We start from the raw sequence: 14472 nt of genomic DNA, 5'->3' as shown, positions 1-14472 counted from the left end.
AGATCCTAATTATGATTTTTTTTCTTTCTGGTAAGTGATTAAAAATATTTTTTGAGTTCTTAAAAGGTGCTTATTTTTGTTGAAAAATCTGGCTACACATCTTGTACTTCCATTTTTCCATTATTTGGAATTTTAGTGCATAGCTTATTATTTCGATCCATTTACTACCTGTTCCCAAAGTTGTTTAAGCCTTGTTGCCATTAAATATAGTATAGAAATTTTTTATGTTTCTCTTAAACAAATTAGTACCATTTCACCACTTTCTTTTTTAGTACATAACTTTAAATGCTTAACTGTAAACAAAATAAACCCATGGTTTCACATGGTCTTTAAGAATACTAATTTGGTGGCATAATCCACACATGCTACAACGTTTCATATTATTTATTTAGTTTATCTGACAAAGAAATAATTTATTTTTGAAGAACATGCTGTAAACTAATTTTTTCAATGAGAGCTTTACGCTAGCAATTATCAATGGATCTTTGAAATGTTTGAAAAAAGTAGGACCATCTATGGTTTAATTTAAAACTGTCTTATGCTAAACCAAGCAGAAGTTCTATTCTCAAGCTAAGTTCTTTCCTGAACAATTTGATTGAAACTTTAAACAAATTTTAATAGCGAGGTTTAAAATTACCCTTTTCACTCTCTCCGCAAATTTCAGGATGCTAGTGTTCTGGTGTTATAAAAGAGAGACACACATGCGTAAACTCTTCTCTTTATTATTCTTGAGTCTTCCAAATTTTTATATATTTAAAAATTTCTGCACAAATGTTAAGAATTATATTTTGCAACATCTAATCTCTTATTTAATTTTTTTTTTTAAATATATTTATTTGGGCGCAAACTGTTAAAATCTTATGAGAGAAACTTTTCTACGACAATGGATAAACATGGTGGCCACCCACCTGGAATTATCAGGGAATTTTTTTATACTGGAAAAAATCTGGAAAAGTCAGGGAAATTTAGATAAAAACCTGGAAAAATCAGGGAATTTAAAAGAAAAGCTGGAATTTTTTTATAGATTTTCTTAATTTAAATTATTTTATGATCCGTTATACTGACTTTTTTTTTAAACTGAAATTTATTACCAAACAGTTGAAATATCAACTTAGCAATATTTTGCATGTGTCAAAATTTACTCCATTAATCCCTGTTAAACTAGAATGCCACCTAAAACCCATGATTGTGCTAAATGAATGGAGAAACCTTTTTGGAGACAGTTTAGGAAAGGCAAAGATTGTGGTGGGGGTTGAAGAAGGAGTTAAGATATTTGCTTCTGTTTATAAAAGTAGCATTTGTTTCACTTCTAAACCGTGGGTTGAATCCATTTATCGTTTGTTCCAATGCTTTAAGTTTTTTTCTTTCTTCTGACGAAATGGTTAAGAATGCTTTAGTATTTTTAATTTCATAAAATTCACCACAAATTGGTTGGTCATAATTTAATAGATTTTATGTTATACTCTTTTTCTAAAAGCTTTTGTACACCCATCCAAATCTGTGAATTATCTGTGAATCAAATCACATATTTTCTTACAATCGCTAACAGCAGTTTTTGTCAAAAAATCATAAAATTTTTAATGCTAATTTGCTCAATTTCATTTTAACCTTTTATTACGTATTTTAATTTTTAAAAAAAGGTTCTTTTAAGGATCAACCATATGTTAACATGGTTATATTAACATTTTGTTGGTAAATATTTAATTTTTAATTCAAAATTTGACATTGTGTAGTAATAATGTCGAAAGTTCGTTAATGTTACTCTTTTTCCAGAGATGATATTTCCTAAACTGTCTCTCCTTTTACCTTAAGAAGGAATGTATAGGAAACATGTTAAATGTTGTATAAACAGAGGATATAAGTTTTTTTTATTCATATGTGTTTATTAGGAAGGAGAATGAAACTGTTTTTTTGTTCTGCACTGTGCAGGTTTCTAGTTGTAAAAGCAAACAAAAAAATTAACTAATCTAAGTTAAAAAATCCTTTAGTTAGATAGGAATTCTTTAAATATTTTAATTTCAAATTAGAAAAGAATAAAATATGAAGAATTTATCTAGTTTTTTTCTATGAGATATGTAATAAGAAATTTGACAATTTTTCCTTTGTGACATTAATTTTTTAATACTGCTTATCGTGTTTGAAAACATTATTTAAACATTTGACTTTAGATATTGGTTTAAAGAAAATATGATCAATGAATTTTACAAAGAGTACTGTTTGGATTAAATGCAATATAAAATGTAAATAAATATAAAAAGTTATTCATGCAAAATCACCTGAAATTATTGTTTTTTATTAATTATTTTTTTGTTTAATGAAAATTAGGGATGCAACAAATATTTGATTACTATTCGGCCTGCTTGCCGAATATTCAGCCAACTATTTTTTGACAAAGTTTTAATAGATTAAATAGTTATCTAAAATAGTATTTTTATTATGCAGTATCAGATATAGTCTTTACACATCTTTGTAAAGTTTTAATGTGTGCTTGCAAAATTATGTAGTGGAAAATAAATGGAAAAGCAAAATTTCTGTTTTAAGAATCTAAATTGTTTTCTTTTTTGTTTTTCTGTTTTGATTATATCACAGCATTTTAACTGAGCATTTTATGATAGATTTTATTCTTTTATTTTTACTTTTTTCTAGTATGGTAAGACAGCTGGTAACAAAAGAATGCTGTGATTTTCAACCTTAAAACTATATTTTGAGAAATTGGAATGTTTTTTTTCCCTCTCATTTTTGCCTTTTTTTATTAACTTTTTATCAAAGTTTTTATTATGATACAGCATTTTTTTAAAGAGTGTTTCTGAAGAACGTTATTTTTGATTGAAAATTTAACACTTTTTCTACTTGAAAAAGTGTTAAATTTTCTTTTAAAAATTGAGAACAATTTTTGTTTTCGTTTCTATTTAGCTTTTTCTTTTTTAAAAAATTTTGGTTTTTGTCAGGAGTTTTACTATGTTGGAGCAATTAAGAGAGTTTCTATTAGACTTATTTCTTTTTTCTAACTTTTTTTAAAAAAAAATTTAAAAGAAAAATACAGTATTATTGGAAAACAGATGTTCAGTTTAAAATATGATAGTCCGTCAGTTCAGTTTAATTGTGATATATTTTTATTTTTTATGTTTCGCTTTTGTATATAATTTTTTGTGGGCATTTTTGAAATCTTTTCTGATACTTTTTTTCTTTTAAAGTTTTATGTTTACTTTTTTTTCAGAAAATACTATTTACAGCATTAAAGTTTTGTCTTGAAAATTAAGAGTATATTTTTTGCTATTTCTCTGTTTCTTTTTTATTCAACTTTACAACTTCAGTTTTTTTTGTAACTATTAGTTAGTTTTTATTTATCTTAAATATTTCTAATAGATAACTTTTGTAATTTTTTCTCTTTAGCCCACACTAATAATATAGCTAAGTTTTGATTAATTTTCAAAAATGACTAAACTTATTTATCTATAAAAAATAATATATATTAGGGTCATTCTCATGAAAACTGTCATTTTTCAGTTCATAAAATCCCAAAAAAGTAGAATGAATAAAAAGCTCTGAAATTTTTTATATTAATAGAAATATGTAATGGTATTATAAAAAAAATATATATCCTATAAATTATACTTAATATTTAAATAAATTAATTAATTTCACTGTTTAAAATGTGAGGGAATGATATTTTATTTTAATACATGTTTTCCTCTAAGTTACAGCTACCTCAAGTTTGAAAATGATAACATACTAAGTATATCTAATATTTATTATAATTTAGTTTTATATTTTTAATATTTTTTACAGGTTTGGGAAATAAAATTGACTGGTGCGATTGAACAAAAAAAAATTTAATAATATACTCATCTTGAATCATTCCCTCACTTCAGCGTCATTCCCTCACTTCAGCATCATTCCCTCATTTTATACACTAGTGAGGGAATGACAAATTTAATAAAATTTAAAAATAACAGTTAGGCCTAATTAATTTCTGAAATCAATCACATACAATTATATTCATACAAGAAAGCAACATATAGTTATCCACTTTCTTGATGAAGTTGTATTTTATTTTACTCTAAAAAACGACGTGAGGGAATGACAAATGTAAAAAATTTTACCTGGTTTGATTCATTCAAATTTATTCCACAGCAAAGCATCTTTAAGTTGAAGATGGAAACATACTGCAATTTTGTTCTATGATGCCACTTGTTAACTGCTAAAGTTTTTATTAAAATATTTTTATTCTAAGAAGATTGCAGGTGATAAGGGAATTGCAGGTTGTGAGGGAATGACGCGAAACACTGGGGACAAAGTTTAAAATAGTGCTGTGTTAATATTTTTATCAGAAATTAAATTTAAAATTGATTTTCTGAATTCTATATTTCAATATTCTGAAATAAAAAACACGAATTTGTAAATTTTTTTATTTTTATTTCAGAAACAATTTTCTCTTTTCTTAAATCAGCAGTGGGGACAAGTGAGGGAATGACATATTGGTATATTTTAATTACCTAAAATAAATAAAAAATAAAAATTGATAATTTTATTTTTATTCTTTTGTTAGCCTGCATTCTGAAGGAAACTTTCCCTGAAATCTTTTTTTTCATAAGTTGTAAAAAAAACATAAAATATACTGGGGACATGAAAATGACTGTTTTTGTGAGAATGACCCATTAATGATTTTTTTAGAAAGAAAAATGCTACTATATTACCTTAATGAAAATATATTAAACAATACTTGTCAAAGTTTTTCTTTTTTTAGTCTGTCTGTATTTGCCATTCTCTGCTCTTTTTTTGTCTCAAAAATATCATTTTAAATAAAATGCTTTACAATTTTGGCACTTTTGTTGTATCCATCCTATACTTTGTGGGGAAAAAAACACATTAACCTGGAAATTTTAAGATTTTTACCTGGAAAAATCAGGGACATTTGAAACCTGATTTGAGTGACCATCCTGATATCATTTATGAAACCCAGAAAAAAAAAAGCTTTTGAAATTTAAAAAATATTTAAAACAAATAAGAATTAAGAAAAGAATGTAATTCATTACTGAAAATGGCTGTTTCAGGTCCTTAAATTTCAACTTCGTAATTGAATCTCTGTGGACTTCAAAATAGTATTTTTGGTATTATTTACAATGGTATTTTTTTTTTTTTTACAAATTTAACAGTTTTTGCTTTTATTCTCCAATTAATTATCAAATGTTACTCTTATTTATCCCATCGTACTCCATACAACAGTATTTTGTTTAATACAATTAGTAGTTTATATTTTTGAAACTACAACTAAATAGCATATTTTGTTTGATTAAGAAAAACATTCAAAGATTTTGATGAGTTATATTTTTTAAGAAAAAATAAAAATCAAGTAAGAAAATGCCAAAATATTTAAAGTTTACTACAATGTCTATATAACTGATAAATGAGCAAGCTGCTGTGGGATCTAAAAGTTTTTAATGAAATGCAGGAAATTTATTTATTAATGTTTAATAGTAAATACTTAATCGACCAAAATATAAAACTTTTCAATGAAATGCAGCAAATCTATTTATTACTGTTTAATGGTAAATAGTTAAGTGACCAAAATCTTTTTTAAAGCAGAGTTGTAAAATATGCTTTTTGTTTTCACTCTCAAAATGACTGTCCATTTATTTCCTATAATAATAAGAATATTTGTTTAGGTTAACATGGAAACTGCAAGATTCTTCAAGCAGGATTTTGAAGAAAATGGTTCTATGGAAAATGTGTGCCTTTTCTTAAATTTGGCCAATGATCCAACGTAAGTTACCTTGGAATAACAATTTTCTGTTCTCACTGTTATTATTTCTTTAAATATGTTTTTAAAATTAAAACTGCACTGAATAATGTAAATACTCTTAAATATTCTTAATGTGATATATTATACTCTTAATATGAATACTCTATGTTATGTTATTCTATATTATATTCTTAATGTGAATACTCTTTATTGAAAGAATTATTTTCCAAATAATTCAATGTGCAATATCAGGGGTCTGTTTAGAAGAAATTTGGGTCCGTTAACAAACCCTTCGCAAAATATCTTTTCATGAAAACAGACCCTTCGCAAAATATTTTAACTTAAAAACGGACCCTTCTCAAAATAATTTATCTTTTAATCGGACCCTTCACAAATTTGTTTATCTTCATTATTGTTTTGTTAATCGAATAATCTCTTCCCAGGGAGGGGAAGAAAGACTAATGTAAACAAACTAAGTTTTGCCTTCCTCAGATGCTTCTTCCATTATTCGTCCGAAATGAATATTCTGCGTTCAGCAGTCTAGGCTAAATACCAAATATTAGTATGTTGCATCTCTACTTTAGTAGCAGCAATTGCTGTTTATTTTTTAAAATTTAAATTATAATTTTACTGTGCATAATCTTCTTTGTCTTTACAATTTAAAAACACTGTGAAAAAGTTTTTTGCAATAACGGAACCCTATTTGCACAAGAGCAGGACCCTGGTTGAAAGAATGTTCACAAATTAAGAATAATTTTTTCACAATTTTACAAAATGTGTGGACGTACCCCTGAATATGGATGGCTCTGTATTTAATTAAATCGTTAATTAACATATGTGCAGAAACTTTAATAGGTCATTTTGCTGTTAAAGATTAGCTGACGTCATAGGCCACTTGTGTGGGAGGTCTTCTTCCTGAAGTACCAAAACAATATTCACAACATAAATTGTTGTAGGCTGAATCATAGGTTGTTACTTCTCTAATTATAACCTGCAGACAACTATTTACTTTTTCTCACATGGGTTGTACTTTTATGTTTTAACAGTTTTTAAGTCTTATTAAAAGGATTTTATTACCAATGTTCACTGGTTTATCCAAATTATTAGTTTAAAAGTGTGGTTACTTCATCAATCATAATTTTTTCTCCTCTGTATCATTCACCTTTTTTATTTTATTTCATGCTTAGCTTTTGTTGTGTGTAATTTTCTTATTCAAGGTGCGTAGCATTTTTAAAAAGTGCTTAAAGGTGCTTATTTTTGCTTTTTAAAAGCCCTTAAAGGTGCTTTTTTTTTATTGGGTGTTTTTAAAAAGTCCTTAATTTTCCTTTTTTCAAAATGAGATTTTTTCCTTTACCATGTTGATTTTCGTTATGAATGATGCAAAAAAACGCAGTTCACATTGTTCTATTCAACATTTTCACCCAATCAATCTACTTCGGCGTATCGCCAGTCTGTAGCGTATGAAAACGCCATTAGTTTTACATGATTCAAAATGTCATGGTTTTTGACAATAGTGAAAAACAATGCCAAAAATTTTTTTTTCGACATGTAGATTAAAACAAGATAAAACCATCATTGTCAAAAACTTTCCAACCTTGCCTAGTTATATTTTTTTAAGTGCTTAAAAATATTTTTTAAGTGCTTAAAAGGTGCTTATTTTTTGTTGAATAATTCTCTTGTTGAATTCTTTTGTTGAATAATTCAATATGAATTCCTTCCTTCTAAAGGAATTCATATTGAAGGGATCACTGGTGGAAGGAGGCAAAAAATAATAAAGTATTTTTACAATTGACAGGGTGCGTTTCGTTTTTGTAAAGTGCTTAAAGGTGCTTATATTCGTTTTTAAAAGCCCTTAAATTATAAGGCTAATTGATTAATTATAATTATTTTTTATTAGATATTTTTAAAAATTTTAATTTTCCCTTTTCAGAAATGAGATTTTTTTTTCTTCTTTACCATGTCGATTTTCGCTACGTATTGTGCAAAAGTGTGGTTTTCACATTGTTCTATTCAACGGTTTCACAAATCATTCAAACGCAATGCATTTCCTCGTTCCGCAGCATACGAAAGCGCCAGTCATTTTGCATGTGTGTAGAAATGCTTGCAGGTCCGCATGTGTGTATATTGAGCTGGATTCCGTGGGAATTATTCTTGCACTATTGTGTGCAACTCTGCTGCATTTTGCAAGAGATTCTCAATTTCAGGTTTCATTTTCCTCCGTCTGAAATTAAACCGAAAAATCTTATCTTTTTATGGTGGCTAATGTAATCAAGAAAAAGAGTTTTTTGTCACAAACTAGTTATTTTATCATGATTATATAAAGTCTTTGAAAATTATTTTGCATTTTGCTTATGTATATAGTGCTTAAAAATATCTTTTGAGTACTTAAAAGGTACTTATTTTTTGTTGAAAGATTTGACTATGCACCCTGATTGACTTAAAAGAGCTATGATGGCTCAGGGAACACAGCATTTGCCTTCCAATGAGGTGAACCAGTTCAAATCCCAGCGATGGCTGGTCGATACGAATTCTGCACCCAGCTTGCACCGACTGCAGTGCTGATGTAAAATATCCTCAGTGGTAGATGGATCCTATTGCCACCAGGCGAACCGTGGGTTTTCTTCTCCATGTATCGTAAATGTGGATTAGTACCATCAAAAAGCCCTCCACGAAGGCACATTTCTCAGGAGTTCCCTTGTCTTCTGCATTGAGTTCAAGGCCATTAGTAGTCATAAACCCTAAAATTGGGTGAGCTGTTCAACGGCGGTTACAGGGTTGCCGCAGGCGACTAAAATGCAACTATTTTTGGCAAGAGGTGACTATGGCAACTTTTTTTGCCTGAAAAGGCTATAAAAGCAACTATTTTCAGGAAAACTATTGGGAGACTTTTCTGTACTCCTAGCAATGTTTTTTTTTTCTTCTTTAAGTCATAAATTGAGTGGAAAATCTGCATCCCACAAGATAGTTCCTGAATGCACTGAACTTTTTTTTTCTTAAAAAATGTGGAAAATTTTGAATTGCAAATTTAATGCGTTCAGTCTGCACAGATTCCGTTGTAAGTCAATTTCATTTCTCGATCGCCTTTTCAATGATTATTGCCACAAAATTCTGCATGATTTAAAAAGAAAAAAACTATTTTTAATACGATATTACGCAATGTGTGAATTTCGAATTTGGGTAATCTCTTATCATATATATAGGTATAAACATTATCGTTTATATAAAAATTTTCGTATTTGCCCCCAACTTGACTGAATGGATCATGGTATATGACAATTAAGTCATTAACAAAATTTTAGTCATATTTTTGAGGAATTTTTGTTCTTATTTAGGCTACTAAAAGCAATGAGGTGAACCAGTTCAAATGTTTATTTTTTTCTATGGCAACCCTGCGGTTATAATTTTTTAATCAATTCAGGGTATCTGCACACATGGAAAGTCATGAAAAATCATTGAAAGTCATGGATTTCGGTATTGAACAAAATTTGTCATGGAAAGTTATGGGTTTAGGTCGCCAAAAAATTTTATTTTTAAAATGGAATTTATCCCCCTTCCCAATTTTACAGTGGTCCGATGTTCCAAATATCTAAATTTGTAGCAAAATCCCCACTAAGTCATATTCTAAAATTTCTTTTATCCTGTTCTTTAAAAATTATGGTGTTCTTTCAAACAATGAAAGAAAGAACATCACTTCTAGAGCGAATATCTTTTCAACTTCTATGATTTCAGAATTTATTTATTTTATCAATTTAAAATTCTAGTTGTCAGGCTTTTTATTTTACACTTTGTTTAATGAAGAAATAAAACCACTTTAAATAACTGCATATATCTGACAGTTATTTGCTTTTGTATTTTTTTTCAACTATTTTATTGCTTCAACTTTTTCTTTACTCTGTTTTTCAAGTTCTATAAATATGAAGATGCAGAGCAGTTTTGGTTATTCCTATCATTTCAATTAATGTTATTATGATGCTTTTTTAAATTTACTGTTGTGTCTTTGTGGAGAATTAAAAATTCTTGGAATTATTCATGGATTTGAAAATCTGAAAAGTAGCAATGTCAATTATATCTATAAATAACATCTATTGCAGTGTTTCCCTAACTTATGACTTTTGTGTACTCTTTCTAAATTTTTCGTAACGCTGTGTACCTCTAATAAAAAAAAATGAACATATTTTTTACTGTAAAAAAATTGCTATAAAGTTAAAAATCACAACAGGCAGTTGATACCACTAATTATTAACTGTTAACTCTACAAAAAAAATTGCCAATAGAAAAATCATAAATTTTCATGGCTAGCTTTATTTTTAAATAAATTTTTTTGAAATTTTCGTTTGTTGCAAGATATTTTGCATGAGAACACATACTCTTTCTGTACCCCTGGGGGTACCACACTTTGGGAAACACTGATCTATTGTAATGTTATAAATATCTTGAAAAATTCTTCATAGATAAAATTTTTTTTCGATGCCTCCCTTTATCCAGCCACGTATATTCTCTATTGTGTAATATTTTAATTTTCAAACTAAATTTCATCATTATAATATCTTGTTGTCATAAAAGCTTTGGAAGCATTTTATAATAGCTTTTAAACTGTGCAATACATATTTTAAAAAGATGTTGCTTGGTGATTACAAATTAAGTTTTAATATATGAAGTCCTAAATGAACTTACATGCCTGAATTATAAACAGTTTGTAAAATATCTTTTTTTTCTCAAATTTAGCATTGAACGTATTATTACACCTCGATTGGCTCTAACAACTGCGGAATACTTGGCCTACCAATGCGAAAAGCACGTCTTGGTCATCCTTACTGATATGTCCTCCTATGCTGAAGCTCTTAGAGAAGTTAGTATAATTTTATTTGTTTGTCTAGAGTAAGAACTCCCCTAGTCATTCGTCTGGAACCCTTGGCAGATTTGCAGCGACATTGTCGTAGAACGTTACAGAGTTCTTGCTGAAAGATTTTTCTTTTGAAAAGATAGCTTGATTTGGTCATCGTATTTTTTTTCTGCAATTACTACTACGTATTTCATGATTTTTAAATTTTTTTTGTTATTGTGATAATTTATAAAAAGCGAAGACGGAAATAACACACACAAAATGTGAGAATATCACCCATAATATTAGAATAAAAAATTATTACATGCTGTATTTTTAAAAAAAATAATACAGTGGAAAGTCGCGTATCCGGAATCGGCGGGACTTTCCGAAGTCCGGATAATCGATTTTTCCGTATAATAGACCCCCAAGGCAAACAGAGATTAAAATGATCTGAATCTAAGAAGCAGAAATTAAATAACATTATTTTTCAGGCAATAATGTTTTAGTATTAGAATGATATCTAATCAATCAAACACAAAATATTTTTAAAAAAAATAATTATTGCTATTATAAAAATAAATATAGGAAACTAAAAAAAATTTACAGTTATGAAAATATTAATTGCTCTCTCCGCCATTTTGAACTAGAACATCTCAAGCAAGAAGGGGAAATTCCCGTCATTCATTAAGGTGGGTAGGTGAAGAAGCAAAATTCATTTCCTTCTTACTTGTCATTCAAGTTGAAGGGGGGGAAGTGACAAGTTCTTATTTTCTCTCCTGTCATTGGCTATCAATCAAGCATAAAGGCGTGGCATGCTGATTGGGTTCTCTTTATTTTTTCTTGTGTGACTAAAGGGGATTCCCCCTCCACTTTAACGTTTGCTGTGTTTACCCTTTTTCACAGTACTTCTTTCCCTAACACTTTATCAAAAAGGTTCCAGGAAATGCCTCTTTTACTAGCCAGCTGCACAGGAAAGAAGGGGGGAGGGGACTCAATTGTGCTCTTTTGAAAACAAATCTCCCCCCCTTTCCTGCATTCCAGAGGAGGAGTGTTACTAACGGTAAGGTCTTGGTAGATCTTCTGTTCTCTTTTCTGTTGATTTATGGGTTTAATGCATAGATCACTGGAAGCTAAGAAAGGAAAAAACCTGTCAAAATACTTTTTTTTTTTTTTTAAGAGAGTGGGGAAGATGAAGAAATGTTTGTTTATTTTGATTGTTAAAAAGTGTCCGGGAAATTGACCCTTCCGGAAAAGGGACGTCCGGATATGGGACGTTACACTGTAGTTTTTTTTTTCCTAAGCACAGCGCTTTTGTGATTTTAAATTTGTAACATATATGATTGTTATTATTAAAAGTATCTCGCGGAAAGTGATAGAGTTTTTCTGCAGGTAGCTCTAAAAAATCCTGCCACAGGGTAACGATGTCAAGTACGGTATCATTGTTTAGGACAGGTTTTGGCCGATGAGGCAAAGGGAATCTATTGTGTTAGCCCCATGAAAAGTTACCCTCCCTGAAATATGCTATTCCCCCGATTTTAGTCATTTTTTTTAAATCAAACATATTTAGTGTATTCTTTTGCTTATCTATTTGTGCGCCAGGGACTGATTTACAGGAGGGCATTCGGGGCATGTGCCCGGGGCCCCCAGCATTTGAGGGGCCCCCTTTCCCAATAAATGATCTTTTACATTACATGACCAATACAAAACCTTGTGTAGAAGATCCCTTTGAAAGAATGTTTAGAGCAGGGACAACTATCAAATTTCATGAATGGGGTACTTGCATTATATCATTACTATTTACTCCGCACTTACACTAGAGCAAAATAATTTGCTATTGACATTATTTATTACAGTATTATAACAACTTTTAATGCTCTAGTGCAAGGCCATTCTTTTTACAAGACTAAGCTATAAGCTTCTGTTAGTAATTTCTCTGAAGCTTGTTGCATTAGTTAATCATTGTTGTTTATGGTATCTTAAAAATTTTCGAATGTTGATGATTACTTTTATCAGATTTCAAACAAAAGGTTTTTTTTTAAAACCATTCTTAAGTTTTTTTTATTGTTGTTAAATTTAATATGCAAAGGTTCTTCAAAATTGTTACCCAAGTGATCTTGAAGAATCCTTTGCTGATTAGTATATTCATCTTTATCCTCTAATCCAAGATGAGCTGTCGATAGCTGAAAAGCTCAGTAAAATTAATGAGATGGGTGTAAGTGACACATTCCCAAATGTTACGGCTGCACTGAAGCTGTTTTTGTCAATTCCTGTCTCAAATTGCTCTCGAGAAAGATCTTTTTCATTATTGAAGAGGCTAAAATCTCCATTAAGAAATTGATTAGCTGATGATAAGCTATCGGCTTTAGCTTTAATGGCAATTGAAGCTGATGTAACTACAGCTTTATCGTATGATGATATTATTTCTGAATTTTCGGCAAAGAAATCTAGAAAAAAGCTTATTAAAGTAGTTTCACAAAATTGATCAAAGCCTCTTCAACAACAAAAAAGACCTTTCTCCAAAGCAATTTGTGTGAGAAAAAACATCATGCGAATCACTTTTTTTCATGTGTTTTGCTTTTATATAATATTCTGGTAAAGTTTTTTAATTTACTTTTTGTAATTTTGATTTATTTTTGCATCCATGAATTTTCACATAGATTTTTCTAATGCTTTTGTATATTTTTAATATAAAATTTTTAATTGATATTTGTATTAAATTTTTATAGCCAATTAAATTTTTTGATTTATTGCTTCTATTCATCAAATATTGGGGTTGTTATGCATTTGAATACAGTAAAAGTGTGTTACATGCATATATAGGTCTATTAAACAAACATTGTGAAATCTTATGCTATATTCTAATTTTTTGATAAAACAATTTTTTTAATGTTTCGCCAATTATTGATTATATTGAGTATTTAGGTCAACCCCCTTAAAATGTCAAATAAATTTTAAACTCAATAATAAATCTAAAATGATTTCTTTTAGAATTCTATGTTATGTTTTTCTAGGTAATCAGTACAAATATCTTGTTTCCTTCAGAATTTTTAACATTCTAACCAAAACCTCTAGATATGTTTATTAAATTTTTGTATTTTTTTTTTACAATTTCACTAAATTAAATTCTGAATATCTGGGATTATTAAACATCAATTCACTAGTGTATAAGACTTGCTAACTCGATTCTATCTCGGGATACCTTTGGATTGATCGGAAAATTCTTTTTCCTCACAGAGTCTGTAGTTATGACTAAATTGTTGTTGTTCTACATAGGTATCAGCTGCACGTGAAGAAGTACCAGGACGAAGAGGTTTTCCTGGTTATATGTACACTGATTTAGCAACCATATATGAAAGAGCTGGAAGAGTAGAGGGAAGAAATGGGTCTATCACTCAAATTCCTATTCTAACCATGCCAAACGATGGTAAATCATTTTATTACTCCTTGCAATATATATAGTTGAGGGCTACCTCTAAACCAGCTCAGATAATATATTATTGAATTTTCAAACTTGACGGTGCGTAGCGTTTTTAAAAAGTGCTTAATTTTTACCTTTTTCAAAACAAGATTTTTCCTTTACCATGTTGATTTTCGCTATGAATTAAGCAAAGAGACACAGTTCACATTGTTCTATTCAACGTTTTCAGAATTAATTTAACCCTCTGCAATTCAACCCCCTATTTCGGCATATTGTCAGTTCATAGCGTATGAAAACTCCATTCGTTTTACATGATTTAAAATTTCGTGATTTTTGACAATTGTCAAAAACAATGCCAATTTTTTTTTTTTAATGACATGATGGTTAATTATGATATATATATTATAATTTATATTATAATATTAATTATAATTTTTATTATAATAATTATAATTTTTATTATAATAATTATAATTTTTATTATAA

At 28.8% G+C, this 14472-nt stretch overlaps 1 protein-coding gene across 1 annotated transcript in view; it reads left to right on the top strand.

The window, feature by feature from the left end:
* The window catches only part of Vha55 (V-type proton ATPase subunit Vha55), a 53472-nt gene that overhangs the window by 24247 nt on the left and 14753 nt on the right, over positions 1–14472 (top strand). The window contains exons 8-10 of the mRNA XM_043047554.3: positions 5667–5764; positions 10469–10592; positions 13842–13992. Of these exons, the coding sequence (XP_042903488.1) occupies positions 5667–5764; positions 10469–10592; positions 13842–13992 (373 nt within the window). The remainder of the gene's footprint in view (positions 1–5666; positions 5765–10468; positions 10593–13841; positions 13993–14472) is intronic.

Source organism: Parasteatoda tepidariorum, chromosome 2, assembly GCF_982258835.1.
Source record: "Parasteatoda tepidariorum strain Cologne lab strain chromosome 2, Ptep-v5.0, whole genome shotgun sequence".
Taxonomy (NCBI): Eukaryota; Metazoa; Arthropoda; class Arachnida; order Araneae; family Theridiidae; genus Parasteatoda; species Parasteatoda tepidariorum.
Note: the sequence above shows the minus strand (reverse complement) of the source record. Positions and strands in the feature narration are given on the sequence as shown.